At 21.0% G+C, this 18,023-nt stretch overlaps 5 protein-coding genes across 5 annotated transcripts; 2 read left to right on the top strand and 3 right to left on the bottom strand.

The window, feature by feature from the left end:
• Positions 1–317: 317 nt before the first annotated feature.
• SRAE_1000060500 (RING-box protein 2) lies at positions 318–693 on the bottom strand (the record flags this gene model as incomplete). The annotated part of the gene is made up of 2 exons (XM_024647458.1): positions 318–502; positions 555–693. 2 exons carry the CDS (start codon positions 691–693, stop codon positions 318–320), a joined length of 324 nt encoding a protein of 107 aa, XP_024501534.1.
• Positions 694–990: 297 nt separating this feature from the next.
• On the top strand, positions 991–1,437 carry SRAE_1000060600 (Trafficking protein particle complex subunit 1; the record flags this gene model as incomplete). Its single annotated transcript, XM_024647459.1, has 2 exons — positions 991–1,108; positions 1,157–1,437. 2 exons carry the CDS (start codon positions 991–993, stop codon positions 1,435–1,437), a joined length of 399 nt encoding a protein of 132 aa, XP_024501535.1.
• Positions 1,438–4,942: 3,505 nt separating this feature from the next.
• Positions 4,943–5,800, bottom strand: SRAE_1000060700 (Histone H1.0; the record flags this gene model as incomplete). The annotated part of the gene is made up of 2 exons (XM_024647460.1): positions 4,943–5,419; positions 5,462–5,800. 2 exons carry the CDS (start codon positions 5,798–5,800, stop codon positions 4,943–4,945), a joined length of 816 nt encoding a protein of 271 aa, XP_024501536.1.
• Positions 5,801–9,291: 3,491 nt separating this feature from the next.
• On the top strand, positions 9,292–9,957 carry SRAE_1000060800 (Histone H1.0; the record flags this gene model as incomplete). The annotated part of the gene is made up of 1 exon (XM_024647461.1): positions 9,292–9,957. One exon carries the CDS (start codon positions 9,292–9,294, stop codon positions 9,955–9,957), a length of 666 nt encoding a protein of 221 aa, XP_024501537.1.
• A 6,851-nt stretch (positions 9,958–16,808) lies between these two features.
• On the bottom strand, positions 16,809–18,004 carry SRAE_1000060900 (Chromo domain/shadow and Chromo domain-like and Chromo domain-containing protein; the record flags this gene model as incomplete). The annotated part of the gene is made up of 2 exons (XM_024647462.1): positions 16,809–17,798; positions 17,843–18,004. The coding sequence occupies 2 exons, from the start codon at positions 18,002–18,004 to the stop codon at positions 16,809–16,811; spliced, it is 1,152 nt and encodes a 383-aa protein (XP_024501538.1).
• Between the last annotated feature and the right edge of the window lie 19 nt (positions 18,005–18,023).

Consider the following 18,023-nt stretch of genomic DNA (forward strand, 5'->3'; position numbering starts at 1 on the left):
TTAAAACTTTGTTGTGCAAATATATTTATAGGAAGATTTTTTTGTCCTTTTATTTAAAAAACTATTTCAATTTCAAAATTAAAAAAAAAGAGTTAACAAATAAAAGTAAACAAAATTTTATTTATAAAAATTTATTAAAAAAAAAGAAATTAGACAAAATATGTATAAATAATTACAAAATTGAAATCGGAACCGTGTAAATAATAAAAAAAATGGCACTAGCAAAACAAACAGCACCAAACGTTTTCCCTTTATTTATATTATTATATACCATTTTGTTTTAATGGTAAAGACCTTCATGAATCTCTTCTATGTTTTTAATTACCAATTCTAGCTATTTTCCAATCTTTCTGACATAATGGACATCTTTTATTTTGTTTGATCCACAATTGCATACAACAACTATGATATGAATGATTACAAGCACCCCATACTACCATACAAGTACTCTCCTCAATTGTTTCCTCTGAAACTTTACCAGTTTGACAACGTAAGCAAGATTCTATAAGAATAAATTTTAAAGAAAAATAAGAAGAAAAAAAAAGTCTTTTTACCCATTAATTTTGTACGACATATAGCACATGTATCACATTCTACATCCCATGACCAACATGCTACAGGTGTAAACTTTTTAATTTTAAATGGAAATTTAATTTCATTGGTTGAGGCGTTTACTTCTTCACTAACTTCCATAGTTATTTATTTTGTCTATATAAATTTAAATATATATATAATATATATATATATTATGTATATATATTTAATTTTAAAAAAAAATCAAAATATTTCAGCTAGAAAAATCATGTATAGAAAAAATTAAATAAATAAAATCAAGTTAAAAAGTGTTAGTATACAATTTCAATAATAAACATCTGTCCACAGAAAACAAAAATATATTTCTGTGTAGGATTATCTTATAAAAAAATATTTTCCACCTTATAATAATTCTTAAGTTAAAAAAAAATTAATATAGTATATATTTATTTATCAATGACTATTTATAATTTTTATTTATTTAACAAATATGGAAAATGTATCTATTATAAAGATTTCCAACGTGTTCGTAAAAATGATATGGATCAAGAAGAAGAATTTAAATTAATATATGGTATGATATTTTCATTAAATTCATTCTCAGCAAAATTATGTACTAAAGATTCTATTCAACAATTAAAATCATATACTACAAATTCTTATAAAATGTTTTATATGGAAACGTTAACTGAATATAGATTAATTATAAATACAGATCCTGATGCCTCAAATATACACGACTTATTACAATCGATTTATAAAAGTTTTGCTGAAATTATTGTATCAAATGGTTTAATAGATCCAAATGATAAGGTTAATTGTGAAGATTTTGAAAACACTATCAATCATCTTATTACTTCTCATCCATCTTACCAAAAAGTATCATTAATTAAAAATAAATAAATATTTAAATTTTTTTAAAATTATAACTATAAATCATTATTAAAATATTTTATTATTTTTCGTACTTTTTTTTTTATTAATTATTTTAGTTGACCCCTAATAATTAAATTCATTTACAAACATTAAACTAAAGAAAAGACCCCTCATAATTAACTTTTTTATACTCTTCTTCCCATTATATACTTTTTTCTGCATACACATATAAAATGTTTCGAGGCCGTCTTATTACACCAAATAAAGAAATCCAAAGCATCAAAATATTTATTGGTGACTCTGTTTTTACCTCTTAAACTTTTTTATTAGCTACTTTAAAATATAGGTTGGCAATATCTTCAAATTTTTTTTTTATAATACTTCTAAACTAGGCATCTTTTTTTGGCTAAGTATCTTTTGTACATATAAATTTAAAAAAAAAAATTTGTTTATGATGTTCAAATAACTTTTTATTATTATATGTTAATTACCATCATAGTTAGATTAATTTTATTTATATTATTAGAAAATCATGATCAACTTTAACTGGAAGAATATATAAAATAATAATTTAAAAAGCATTAACTCAAGTTTAATAATTAACTATAAAATAACTTATTTTGACAATAAAAAAATATGTTTTACATTAACTTATATAATATTTTTAATTTGTGTTTATTTTATTAAATTATTGAAAAATTAAATATTAAAAAATTTGAAAGTTTTTTTTATAAGTAAATTGATAGTTTTAAAAAAATTACTTATTTATCAGGTATACAAATGTTTTAAAAAATAAATAATAATACTTAATATAACTTTTTAAAAGAACTTGAAAAATATACTTTTTTAAAAGTGTCTTAATCAAAACATTTTTTTTTAAAATGACATATTTAAAAGATTAAAGTTATTAATTTTCATTTAATGAATTGTTCAAATAAATTCTATTTTGTAAAATCCGCTATTATTTTATCATTTCATAGTTACCAAGTACACTCATTTTATTGTTCTTAAGCCTTTATTTATATTAATAAATTAATGACACATAAAGTTATTATAGCTATTTTTCTTTTTTTTTCTATAAACCAGATAAAAGTTTTATGGGATATATTAATTTTGATGGAAAAAATATATACTATTTTTAACTATAGATATTTATTAAATTTATCAAATACCTATTAAATCTTTTTTTACTTAATTAATATATTTTTTTTTTTAATTAAAATATTAGTTATTTTTTTATTTATTTTTTTTATAATATCTATCTTTAGTTGAATTGATTAAAAAATTGGTATATTATAAAATTTTGTTAATATTATCTAGATTAAAGAATCTTGACATCTATAATTTAGAATTTAATATTTTTAAAAGAAAACAAAATGATATAAAATATTTTAACTATTGAATATTAAAGTTTTATAAAATGTTATTATCTGATTAAGCTTGTTTTTATTTATTAAAAAAGATTTATATTTTCAACTTATGATTAAACAATTTTTTTTATATTTTTAAGAATAAATGTTTTTATACCTTTATTTACTTTAGATATTCTTTACATATAATGAAAAAGCAAAATAGGCTTTTTATATATGTTATAATGTCTCCAATTCCATACTATTTTTAATGAGTTTATGTATCGCCAATGTCTCTGTTCCTGTTTTATTTCTATCATTCTTAACTTGTTTATCATAATCAAAATCAATCATGTATGAAAATGGCGCGATTCACACCATGAAACAGCTGCGCAATGTCCATATGTATTAGATAGTTGTACACATTTATCAAGATTGGCGCTAACTTTATCCTATGATATAAGTGACCTAGAAGTAGTACCTACAAAGATGTATCAACTAAAGATGCCATGGTATTGAAAATGTAAAGAAAACAATTGGTTAAGCAAAATTTTTTAAATTACACCCACACATTTAGCCATCTTTTAATAAAACAAATACTATATAATTTTCAATCAAAAATCTCAAAATAGGAAACAAGAGTAAAAGAAAACACAGTTAATTTAAATTAATATACATTTTATTATATATTACAAATATAAAGTTTAAAAAAAGTTTAATCATTTTAAAACAACTAAAATATGTAAGCATCTTTTATGAATGATAATAATAAAAATAAAACTTAAAAAAAGATACTTATTTCTTGTATCTTCTCTACATATAAAAAATGGTAAAGGCTTCTGAAGCTACTTTTATCTTTGAAAGTTCTTTCATGTTTCAGAAATCCTGTTTAAAACCAGCTTTACGAAGCATTATTTGATTTTCTGTAGTTTCCATCTAAATATCATCACTGCTCCAATATTTTTTCACAATGAAACTTTCACTCAGCAAATATTCTTAAATAACTATCAGAAGATTTGGATTCTTTGCTTTGATGATTAGAATAAAATATTTAGATGATCTAAAGGATAAATTTATGTAAAATTGTATTTCTTATATACCAATTTTTTTTAATGTACTATGTTTTAGTTTTTATCCTTTAAATATAATATTTTTTTAGCAATACTTAATAATAAATTACCTTATAACTTTTTATAATCTGTTATTTTACTTATTTATTGTAAAAGAAACATAAATTAATTAATCTTGTATTATATTGTTTGCTTCAAGATGTTTAAGAAGTAAATAACAACAATAATAGCTGGTTCTTATATCATTTATCACAAACATATTTATATAAAAAATATGTAAATTCAAGCAGAAAAATTCATAGTATAACTTTTATCATGAAATTAAAATAAAAAATTAACAAAGAAGTTGTGAGAATTTATTTATTTTAAATATTAATACATATTATGAATTATTAAAAATATAAAAGTTTAAAACAATATTATTTAAAAAAATTAATTAAATTATAAATAATAATAATAAGTGTTTCTTTTGTCAATTTAAATTCTTCTTTTCTTACTATCATAAATTGGTCCTTGAAATTAGTGATTTGGTATATAAATAACATTTTCATTCTATGAATAATAACAATTGTTGATAAGAAAAAGAAGTATTTATTAGAAAGTTTTGTTTATTTAATTAAAATCTAATTTAACCTATATTTATTTAATGTTACATTCTTTGGAACATACTTAAATTGATTATTTTAAAAAATTTAAATTTTTTTTATATATTTAATATATTTTTATAAAAAAATTGTTAGCAACATACTAACCGTTTGGTTTGTATAATAAGTATATTAGTTATACCCTGTATGTTAACTTATACTGGGTAACCGCGTGTAGAAAAAAAAAAATTCCTCTAAATTTTAAATAAATAATTTATTATTTTAAATAGAAAAAAAAATTTTATTATCATTTCCCTTTGACTGTTCAAAAATCATGGGGATAAAACATAAGTACCATAAAAAAAAACGAACCCTGATTTTCCATATGTGTATATCATCTGGGAAGGTGCTTAATAACATGGAAGAAAAAATATTTACAATTAATTAAAAACTACAAATTATTAAATTTAAAAAAACCTTTCATAATAAACTTGAGATCCCAAAACCAATAGAAAAACAAGTCATTTATTCAAGCTGTTGCCTTTTTTGTTGCTGCTTTCTTTGGAGCTGCTGCTTTTTTCGGAGTTGACTTAGCTGGTGCTGCCTTCGTTTTAGTTTCTACTGCTTTCTTTGCAACAGTCTTCTTTGAAGGGGCTGATTTCTTTTCAGGAGCAGCTTTTTTTGATTTACTTTCAGAAGCAACCTTTTTACTAGCAGGAGATTTCTTTTCAACAGTTCTCTTTGGAGTAGATTTAGTAGCTTTAACTCCTTTCTTCTCAACTGCTTTCTTTCCTTTCTTGTTATCAACAGCTGCCTTGGCTGGTTTCTTAGCTTCAGAAGTTTTCTTTTCCTTTGAAACTTTAGGTTTCTTTTCCTTTACAGTCTTTACTTTCTTTTCAGCTTCCTTTTTAACTGAGAAGCGTCCTTGAGCTCCAGTACCAGACTTTTGTTCAATTAATCCTGAAGCAACTCCTTTTTTAAGTGCAACTTTTAAATGATTGTTGATCTAAAAAAAAATTAACAAATGCAATATTAAAAAAAAACTTACTTGAGCAAGGTTCTCACCAAGATTGAAGTTTTGAGCAATAAACTTAAGAATAGCTGGTTTGGATGCTCCTTTTCTTTCTTTAAGTTCACTAATTGCTTTAGTGATCATTTGTATATATGGAGGATGAGAAAGTGCAGCTTTCTTTGGTTTATCTCCTTTTGCTTCTTTAGATGGTTTTTCAGCTTTTGGAGCAGCAGTTTTTTTCTCCTTTGGTGGAGCTTTTTCTTTTTTAGGGGCACCCTTCTTTTTAGTTTGAGGGGCATCAGTAACAGCAGTAACTGTAGTTGATTCAACCTGAGTAGTCTCAGTGACAGTAACGGTTGAAGTTTCAGTAGACATTTTCAAACAATTTACTAGAATCGAACGGAACAAGGATAGAGTCCTATTATGAATGCCCAAAAAATGAACAGCTTTATTTATAGAAGTATGATGTATAAACCCGATTACGCCTTGCAAAAAGGCGGGACAATTAGTTAATACAATGTTAGAACGCCTCGTTTTTAAAACGGACTTATTTTTTAAGGGTATAATTTTTAATAAAGTTTTAAAAAATTAAAAAAATTAATAAAAATAAATGTAAAAGAATTTTCCCTATAAAATGAATATAAATATAATATATATTATAATTAAACTGATAAAGTATTCCGTGTCAAAGAGAATAAAACGATAGTGCGATATTACTGCATTTTTGGTGGAGTAAAATAGATATTATAAGGCTTGTAGACAAAGAAAGGTAAAGTTTCAATAGTATCAATAGATGAAAGAGCATCTTAGGTGTTGGGAAAATGTGGAATTTGAAAATGATTTGTTAAAAAAAAGGGGAAAACAAAGAAATAGTTGCCTTAGATAAGAAATGAGAAGTAATGTGTTCATCGATTTAAAATGTTTAACTAAGTTAATTTTTAGTGATAGAATAAACAAAAACATTATAAACTACAAAGTTTTCACAAAAATTAGGTACAAGATATACTAAGAAAATATTTATTAAAGGAAAATTTAAAAAAATTAGTTGCATTTGAAGGATAATTGATGACAATTTAATTTGTGTATTTATTACGCAAAATTATTTTTGTATGTTGTTTTACATATTTCTTTACATTTAAAAATATAACAAATATTAAATATTTCTAAAAATTTATATTAAAACTAATATAAAAAAGTAGTTTTTTTGTTATAATACAAAAATTTTAAATTAATTTTGGTACAAGAAACATAGTTAATCTTTGTGTTGTCGTTAAGATAAGTGATATAGTCTTCTTACTACAACTGCAACGTCATCACCGTTTTTTTTTTCTCGTTCTTCTTTGTTATCTTTAATAATAAGCTTATTAAAAATATATTAAAATAAGGAAATATTTTTACGATAAATGTGATTTTTTTATTGTTTATTAATTTAAGATAATTATATTTAGAAAGGGTAATTTTTGTTGGGATTTTTTTTGGTATACTATGAATCATCAACTTTTTGACAATGAATTTTTATAACATAATAGTATTTTTAAACATGTAACAGAATGTATTATATTCTCAATTAAACGATTATTAAAAATATATTTTTAACATATACTATTTAAAATAAATAATATATATATTTAAATTCCACTTTAAAATAAAATATAATATAAGTAAAATTCTGTCCATTCTTTCAATATAAACTTGTTTTTATTTTACAAATTAATTTTGATCAATTTTCTTTTCATCATCTTGTTTTATATTGTATTAAAAATCGAAATATTGAAACTGTTAATGAATATTAACCTCAATATAATATATTAATAATAATTGTAATGTGTATCATATATTTTTATGTGTATATTGTAAATAAAAAGTTTTCTTATTTTGACCTTTGTAAATTTACTAAAAGCAGCTGTTCAGAGGATAAACTTAAGTATTAAAGTCTTCTATTTAATATATTATAAACTTTTAAAAATTTTTATACCTGTTTAAAATAACTTTTTTTTTAATCCTTTTTTTTAACAAAAAACTATAAATTATTTTTAATGATCAAGTGATAAGAGTTTATAAAAATGCCAATGTTATATTGTTGATATTACATAAATGAAGTTTGTTGCTATGGTTAATGAAAAAAAAATTTTTATTAGTGAAATTAATTTATAATTTGAAGTAGTGTCATGAACATTTTAATTTGTAAAGACACCCCATCTCTCACATCTTGTAGTCATCTTCTTTTTTTTAAAATTATTATTATTTAGGTTGTTAGTGGACTTAAGATGGTGGCGCAATTAAGAGTAGGGGTACCTGTTAATGCGTTGATCATTTCATCACTATCTATGATGAAGATATTTGTTTATTTTTCCTGATGGCATATTTTTCGCGCCATTTGAAATAAAATAATAAATATACAGTGAATTTAATTACCCTCTCGTGCGCAAGATGTTATTTGACTCAACTTAATTTAAAGAAATCTAAGGACAAACAAGTAATAATTTCCACCAAAAATACAGTAATTAGGTTACTGTTGCCAACAACTTTTTAAATTCAAATCTTTACAATGGCAACAAAAAAAAAATAAAACAAAAGTAAGATGCATCATTTGTACTAACTAAATTTAAAAAAATATTTATGGAAAAATGAAAAAAAAAATATTATCTTGTAAATTATAATATTTTTTTTTATAAATAAAAAAGTAGCATTTTTTTGATATTATCAAAATATGTAAAGTTGAAGGAAAAGATGATAGAAAATATATCACCAATTTATGCAACTATACTACTGAACTGTCATGTGATAAAATAAAGTATTATTTGAGAAAACAAAATATTTTTAACAAAATAATAAATATAAAAAAAATAACTTTCAAGTGTGTGGTGTTTTATACTATAAAAAAAGTATTGTTTCAAAAAATTAAAATTTAAAATATATCAAATAAGTAGGATATAAAAATTTTTACATAGAAAGATATAAAATGTTTATTCAATATTTTATCCATTACACACAAAAGAGCATTAACATCAATTAATTATTATATACGAGATATTTTGATTTAAACTTTTTAAAAAAATTATTTAAATTATATAAAAAAGTATATTTAAGATAAAAATTCATTAAAAATCATGTATAAAACATATAATTTTGACATAAGAAAAGTTCTAAAAATTTCAATCTCGCATTGGAATGTTGAAGCGTTAATAAATATATTATAATTAAAAAAACTTATTTGAAAATATAAAAAAATTATCAAATATATTGTAAATTATATTTTATTCAATTTTTTAATTTTATTTTTATTTATAATTATTTTACTATACATATAACATTAAAGGTACATAAACAATTTTGCATCTTGTGATTAGAAGAATATTGCTAAAATGATTTTGTTTTTTTAAATTTTACTTATTTTAATGGATAAAAATTTAATTTTTTTTAACACTATCGTGTAGAGAAGAATTTGTTCTATCAGAAAATTATATTTTTTTTATTTTTTTCAATTAAAATCATTTTAAAAAAACATTCCAAATGTACAACTTTCTACTCTGTACTTTTTCACCAACTTTAAAGTTACATAACTTTGCACAGAATAATAATATTAAAAAAATTCAAAAACTATTATGTTAGGACAAGTCTTTTCTACTACCTTTAATTATTCCTTTATTAAAAATTTTAATTTTTTAATCAAAATAATTAAATTTTCTGAAGTTTGTTAAAAATGTTATCCCTGAACAACAATTTGAAAAAGTGTCCCGCCTAATTGCAGGGTGTAATCGAGAAAATTTATGAGAATTGTATATATAGGTTCTGGTATTCAGAAGGTTATCATTAAAAACTACATTGGATTTTTTATCAATATTATATCATTTCTACATTTGAAAATGACTACTGATGTTACTGTTCAACCTGCTGCTGCTGGTACTTCAACCAAAAAGGCTTCAACTTCTGCTCCAAAGAGTGTAAAGAAATCTTCTCATCCAGTTTATGCTGATATGGTTAAGAAAGCTATTATTGAATTGAAAGAAAAGAAAGGATCTTCAAAACCAGCTATTCTTAAGTATATCAAGGCTCATTATAATCTTGGGGACAAAAATATTAATTCTGTCAATCTTCACATTAAGCAGGCTTTGAAAAAGGGACTTACTAGTGGAATTCTCAAACAAACATCTGGTAATGGAGCTTCTGGATCATTCACAGTTATAACCAAGGTTGATAAGAAACCAAAGGTTGTCAAAAAGGTTAAGAAAACTGAAAAACCAAGTGCCGAAAAAAAAGTCGTCAAAAAGGCAGTTGTCAAAAAATCTTCTGAAGCTAAAAAGGTAACTGATTCAAAAAAATCTACAGATGTTAAAAAAACCCCTGAGACTAAAAAAGCTGTTAAGGCTCCAAAAGCCAAAGCTACAGAGAAGAAAGTTTTAAAAAAAGCCATCGTGAAAAAAACTAAAGCTGCAACTCCATTAAAGAAAGCAGCTACAAAAGTCGTCAAGAAGGCAGCTGATACTAAAAAGAAGAGTTCCAGTAAGAAGGTAACAGATAAAAAAAATTAATTAAATATATCTATACAAACTTTGATCTCATTGGGCTCTAAAATAATTTCTTTACTATTCAATTTTGAAAGTATAATTTTTTTTTTATTAAAATATGTAAATAAATTTTTTATATTAATTTTAAAGTTTCAATGTCGATTTCTTAATTATTTTTGAATTCTTTGAATAAATTTTTGTTTTTTTTTCGTTTATTATCTATTGTTTTCTTTCTTTAATTTTTTCAGTAAAAATAAAGTTTGAATACATAAAAGAAACAAAATATACATAACAGAATCTTCACAATAAAGTTATAATTTTTTAAAGCGTCTTAAAAATATCTCTAACTGATGTTATTAAATATCAAAATAATTAACATAATAATAAGAAATATTTTTTTAAAAATTTAATTGTAGTAAGAAAAAATTGAAAAAGTCAACAACGTCTTTAAAAATATAAGCAATTAAAATGAAATACCACAGAATCATAGAAAAAAACTTCCAGAACGATATATTAAAATTACATAAAAGAATCTACCTTTGAAATCTTCTTAAATTAAAATAAAGCCGATAAAGCTTTGGAATAAAGTATATGTATATACAATAAATGATAAAAAATACTCCTTAATAATAATAAGTACAATCACTAAAATAGTATATGATGTAGAGTAATCTATATAACCTATCAGATAGATAAATAAATTAAACTTGAAACTTTTGAAATCACATGATAAGAACTTTCTTTGTATTTAAAATCTTATAAAGCGTATTAAAGTATTTTAAAAAATTACACATAGAAATAATTATATTAATAATAAAATTGATTTATTAAAAATAATTTGATTTTTGAAATTTTGCTTCAATTAAAGAAACTTTAAAAAGGTAAATGGTGAGAAAAAGAAATTTATAACTTTTTTTTTTTCAAAAAAGGGATACTAATAATCTGATTTTTTGTAACAATAAAAAAAATATTGGAGTATATAATAATAAAAATTCAGAAGAGAATCTTTATTTTGATGGTATATATATAGATTTGAAAAAAGTAATGAATTTAAAAAATATTTCATACATTATATAAACATTATTTTAATAACTTTTTTTAAAATAATGATATTGTGCTTTTGACATGAGATATATTTCACAAATTATTTTAAAAAAAATTTTGGCTTCATTTAATTTTATAATAAAAAAAATGTTTATTTTGTAATATGATAATCATATATTTTTATATTGTAAATTGTAACTTTTTATCATACATTTTGTGTTCTATTTTATTAGTCATTTTTAGATAAAGTAAAAAGATTAAAAAAAAATTTCAAAGACTTATTTTAAACATCACAATAAAATTATATTTTTATAATATGGATACAAATTTATATTTTACTATATATTTTTTTATGTCATATAATGTATCTAAAAGTTATTTTCAAATAATCAAAAATTGTTTTTGGTATTTGTTTATTTAAGTTTACTATTTTTATAAAGACATATCATATAAATGAAGTTTTTAAATAAAATTGCAATAAACTTAAACATAAGGTGACCTTGGTTGTGGTATAAATATATTGTTAAAACATTAGGACAAAATTTATAATGTAAATACGAGAAATTAAAGAAAACTGTTTTGGATCAATTTACTTATTTATTTATTTATTAGTTAAACTTTTATCTTATAATTAAACTATTTATAATTTATATAATAAATTATATAGTAATATATATTACTTTTTAACAACTTATTTTTCAAAATATATTATTCTTTTTGACTTTTGAAAAACAATAATTTATCATATACAAATTTTAAAGTTATGGATATAATTATTGCTTTTATGCTTTTCTATCTTAATCTTGATAATTTGAAGAAACACTAGAAAGATGCTTTTTAAAATCTTTATGATATTTGATAATTTGTCATTGTAGAGGCTTAAAAATATATCTTTTTTACTATTATTCACACATAATATTTTAATGATAATGGTGGTAATTCACTCATGAATGAAATACATTAAGACATATAGATAAATATACATATATAAATTTAGGTATTTTATCAAAATATACTTGATTTTACTGAGGATAATATATAAAAGAAATTATAAAATAAAGTTAATTTTCAAAACATTATTTAATATTAATTATCTTATTTATATATATGTTAGTTGTATGGCAACACAAAAGAATATTAATTATTTTCAGTTATATTCATTAAAAAAAATTGCATTAATTTTACCAACCTCAACATTGTTAGAAATATTTTTAAAAAGAAAAAGAATATATTTTTTTTTAGATAATTATAATATATTCTATTCATTGGAAAGATAATATTTTCATACCATATAAAATATTTTTACGTTAAAAGTTAAAATGTTTACAAATTTTATATATTTTGTATTCCAAAATTTATATGTATTTTTTTTTTCAATAAGCTAACAAAAAATATTTTTAAAAATGAATATACATAAAATATATGTATCTTTATGTTTTTTTATAAAATATCAATGAGGTAACAAAATTATCTATTTTTTTCAATCACATATTTTTATTTTATTTTGATAAAATATCAAAAAAAAAAAAAATTTGCATCTTATATTAACAGGAAAAACTGGTAAAATTTTATTTTTTTAAATTTTTATTGTTATATATGGAAGATGCAGGAAATATAATTGTTTTGTTTTTTTTTAAATAATGGTGTTAACATAAAAAGAAAAATGTTTTAATATTTTTACTATTAAAGAAAAATTTTAATCTTTTTTTTTCGGGTTAATTCTTTTAAATAATAATATGTTTCTTTATAAAATATTCAATATATTTATTAGTAAAAAAATCAGACATTTTCATATTATTTTGAATTTGATAAATATGTATAATTAAGTGAATACTATGTAATGTATGTTATTGAGGGAAGAAAATTATTTTTATTTTTATATCTCGGAAAACATATTTTTATCATAAAAGTTTGATGATAATAAACATTTATAAATTTAAAGATTAGTTTTCCTCTTATAGTAAATCATTTTACTTTAAATAATTGTAAAAAGTAATCTTAACAATAAGTAAACATACTTTCATCTTATCATTACTTCAGATTTTGTAAAATGGAAAAGTAAAAAGTCTACATATTTGAAAATATATTGATTTTTATTTTAATAAAAATACTTCTAACTTATATTTATATATAATTATTCACACTCTTTAAAATATATATATATGTATTGAATTTCATTTTATATTAAAAAATTTTTTAAAATTTCTATCAATCATTGTTACACAATAAATAATAAAAATTTATAAAGAGTAATATAATTGTACTATACAATTAACAAACAATATTTATATATATCTTTAAATGAATTATATACAATTTTTGATGCATAAAACCATCATTATGAATCACTTTTTCTATAAAGTTAATGTATTAAAATTAAATAATTATTATTGAGCATGAAAAAAAAATCATAATATGATCAGTAATTAATTTCTTTTAATTTTTTAATGGAGCAATTTTTCAAATTTTTATATAAAACAAGGTTTATCAAAAAGAATAATTTCCTTGTAAGATAAATTTATTATAATAATAAAAGTTTTAATATAAATAAACTTGAAAGATAACTTTTATTTAATAAAAAAAATATCTTATACATATATATATTTATTATCTTTTATTTTTAAAAATACTTTAAAATTTTTTTTTTGTTATACATTTTTAACCTGTATTGGTATTTTGAAAATATTGATAATTGTTTATAATGAAAAAGTTGACAAATAATATTTATACTTAATATATTATATAGTAAAATATTTCAACAGTTTAGTTATTCGCTTATAACAAAAATTAATAACTTCAAATATCAAATTTATTCAAAATATTAACAACTCTTCAACTACCAAGGGATATGAAATATTAATAATATAACATTTTAATTTGCAAGAAATATAAGATAAACAATTATTTCAAAACACAACAGATGTTGATATGTATATATATATATATTTCTAAATAGAAACCTAATTAGACTAACGATATATAAAAATTAACAATTATGTAAATTAAATCAAAGCATTATAAATGGATTTTATCTAAATATCACACAAATGTTAACTATCTTTTATATAACTAAACTAATCATATTATTAAAATTTTAAAAATATAATTAATTAAGATTTATACAATATTGGCTTTATTTAATAAAAAAAAATTAAAAATACACATTTATTTTGTTAAGTATACTTAAATTTCTATAAAAAATTTTATTTATACATTATCAAAATGTTAAATTATATCATAAAATAAAAAATCACTAAAATTTCTTATACAAATTCTCACAATTAAATTTATTATTACTCATTTTTAATTTATTTGTTCAAATTATTCTTTAAAAATTTCTATAAATAATATTTAAATGAATGTATATAAAAATTTTTATATTTATAGGCATTGTTAGCTATCGGTAAAATATCTTTGATCAAATCATTAATTCATGTAAAGTAATTTATTTATTTTATTATTATAATTTATGTAATTGAAGTAAAAGATACCATCTGAAATGTTCATAGATTATGACTAATTATTATATAAATTTAAAGTATATATATATATTCTTAATTTGTATGAACTTTTGAACTTCATAAAAAAGTAATAATTTTATAAATAAGATTAAGAAAAAGATGATTTTAGTAATTTATTAACTTCATGGCATACATATATATATATAGTACAATGGTCTTTAATTATAATAAAAGACTACTTTATTATGAATTTATATTTCTATGAACTACAAAATATGTCCTTGTCACTTGTTAAAAAAATGTCAATCAACATATTTTTGTTAAATTCAAATTTTTTAAAACTGTTTTATAAATTGTTGTAGTTAATTCCCCCCCCCCCCACCAACCTCAAAATAAAATTTGAAAATAATTATAATATTTCTTTTTTTTTATCATGTTGTAAGTTATTTTATAAGTTTGTATTTGAAACGATCAACTCATTTTGCAATTATTATATATAATTATTATAAATAGTTAAATATTTTATATAATAAACAAATTTTCATTAATAAAAAAAATTGTACATTTGTGGACATTTTTTTAAATTATTAAATCAACAGTAAATTTTAAGTTATACAAAATTGTTTAACTAACTTTATTTATTACTTTTAAAGTTGAATCATTTGATAATGTAAAAATAAAAGATATGATAATAAGAAAATTGTCTAAAAAAAAAGATTTGTAATACTCTTAATATGAAATCAAAATTTGAAGGATTTTTTTTAAAAAATCATAAACAGTAATTGGTAGATTAAAAAATTTTTGATATCAAATTATTTTAAGTAAAAATTTATATTTTCAATGAAAATATAGTAGCAAATAATTTTTATTGTTATATTGAGAAAAAAAACGAAGAAAAATTTAACAATAGAATTTTTTTTCGAAACAAACTTGAAGACTAGAAATGGAACATATTACAAAACTTAAATTCTGTAATTTTTATCTTTATAAATATTTTAGATGTCAACAAAGTATAAAAGTTTTTTTTTAAAAATCAGACATCATTATTTTTAATTTGATTGTTTATTATTATTAATAATATATTTACTTTTTTAATTAAATTTTATTTCAATATTAAATGAATAATCCAGTAAAAATAATGATAACAACTGTGAAATAATTCATTATTTTGCAGTTACAAAAGTACAAAAATAATGTAAAAAAGACCAATACCTATTTGATTGATAAAAAAGTAAATGTAAACAAAAAGATTTAAAAATTATCATTGAAAATATATTTATTATAGAAAATAATATGATTAAAGAAATTTAAGAAGAAACTATAGAAGTTACTTAAGTTCTACAAGGTTTACCTCCTTTGTAGCTTTACTAATTTTTTTAGAATTAACTGTACAAAAATTGATATATATATAATGGTAAAAAAAATCAAAATTGAAACATGTGAGAACCGTATATTTGAAAGGGAAAAAATTTTTTTAGTATAAACAAATTCTAAACAACTATAATTCAAAATGTTTTCTTGAAGAAATTATTTAATCCACATTTAAGCTTGTATCATTGAAAAATACAAAAACAAATTCAAAGATATTTAAAAGAATGAAAGAAGAAAGATTAAAAAATAGAAGTTTTAATAAGTAAAAAAGCTTTTGATCATTTGAAAACAAAAATATAATATCTTATATAATTTTTCAATTATTTAAAAATATGGACTTAATATTATTTTTTAACTAAACTTACCAAATAAAATTTTGTTATTATTTATTTAATCTATAGAATACCATTTTTTTTCCACAGGTAAAAATTAATTTTTTTAACATATCTTTGTAATTTTCGTATTTCTTTAATTTTACACAAATTCTGAAATCTTCAAAAAGATTTAGATAATTATTTATGGGTAAAATTAAGAGTATTCCTTTTATTCATAATAAAAATTTTAGATATGCTGGATATTGCTTTTAAAAAATGGAGGTAGAAAAATTCTCATTTAACTAAAAAAAGAATATTTTATTGTATATCTAAAGTTATGTAAAAATTGCGCTTGAAAAACAACTTTTTTTTCATTTCTTCAAATTAATACTAACAAACAAAAACATTAAACCAAAAAATCTTTCAAAATTAATCCATGCGAAACTTGAGTGTTTAATTGATACAATTACAGAATATTGAAACAATAATTTGATAAAAAAATTTTTAGTTAGAAATTTTATTTAGAAAAAAAAATACATAAACATTTTAAAAATACATTAATCAATTTTTAAGTATAATTTAATATTAAGAAGTTATTACTAATATTATCCAGAAAACTATTTTGCAATAACTTATTTGTTGTAAACATCTACCCTAAAGACGTCAAAAGGGATACGATGTACAGTTAACAAAAAATTCGTCCGGATGAAATACGTCGACATTCACCTCTAAATTTATGGGGAATGTCTTCAAAATACATAAAAACAAGATTTTTATCCTTTAATTGAATGAGGTATAATTCTTCATTAGATTCATTACACTGCATACCAAGAATACCGGCAATATTGTCCTCACTATGCTTTATCCCCTTTCTGGCCTTTCTTATTAATCTAACAAGAAGAATATCCTCCTTATCACATGTTGTCTCGGAAATTGTATGTGATCCACGAGACTCATCCTCCTCTTCAAAGTTACTTCTACCATCTTTACTATCCTCATCAATAACATAAAAACCGCCGTCGCTTGTGGGAGAATTAGTGTTTGGATTTTGAGTTGGAATTTTTGGTGACTTAAATTTCATGGTCACCTGAGGATTGTAGAAACAACCAGATATTTGCCTTGAAGAATCAAAGTCGGATCTTCTCCTTTTGGTTGTCTTTGGTGTTAAATCAATAGGAGAGTTAAAGTTCCGAGGAATGTCAGCTTCTCTTATTTTTTTTACCACTTCATCGTCATCATTTTCCGTGGTAGCACTTGTTAGTTTCTCTACTACCTCATCATCATTGTCTTCGGCGGTAGCTTTTGTTGTTTTCTTTACTACTTTATTACAATCCTCTCCCCCTGAAGCTCTTTTTATTTTTTTAGCAACCACATCATCATTGTCCTCGACTGTAGCTTCTCTACGTCTCTTCTTAGCTTGAAAAGCTTTTAAAAGAGACTCATCTTTAATATCTTCCTCCATAATCCAGTCAACATTCTCATTGTTGTACAAAACTTTATACTTTACAACGCCTTTTTTCTTCTTTTTTTCAAGTATTTCTTTAATCTCAGGAACAGAACATTTGTTTTCATCATGGTAATTATCCTCATCAGAATCCGTGTCATCAGAGACAGTCTCCGAGAAAGGCGTTCCTCTAGAGATACTTTTTTCATATCTTTTTATCAAAGATTTACTCTAAAATAAAAGTAAAAACTATATTTAAGTAATGTTAAACTTACCAGATTTGAACTGGGTTCCCAGGTACATTCACTAAGAGGATATCCTTCCCACTTAATTTTATAATAATCAACTCCTTCTTTAACCCGCCTTCGAAGAATATCCTCAACGACAAACTCATCGCCATCATCACTTGATGAATAATTGTGATTTGATGTAGCCATATTTACTTTTTAAAGTAAA

This window comes from Strongyloides ratti (genome assembly GCF_001040885.1).
Source record: "Strongyloides ratti genome assembly S_ratti_ED321, chromosome : 1".
In the NCBI taxonomy this organism is placed as follows: domain Eukaryota; kingdom Metazoa; phylum Nematoda; class Chromadorea; order Rhabditida; family Strongyloididae; genus Strongyloides; species Strongyloides ratti.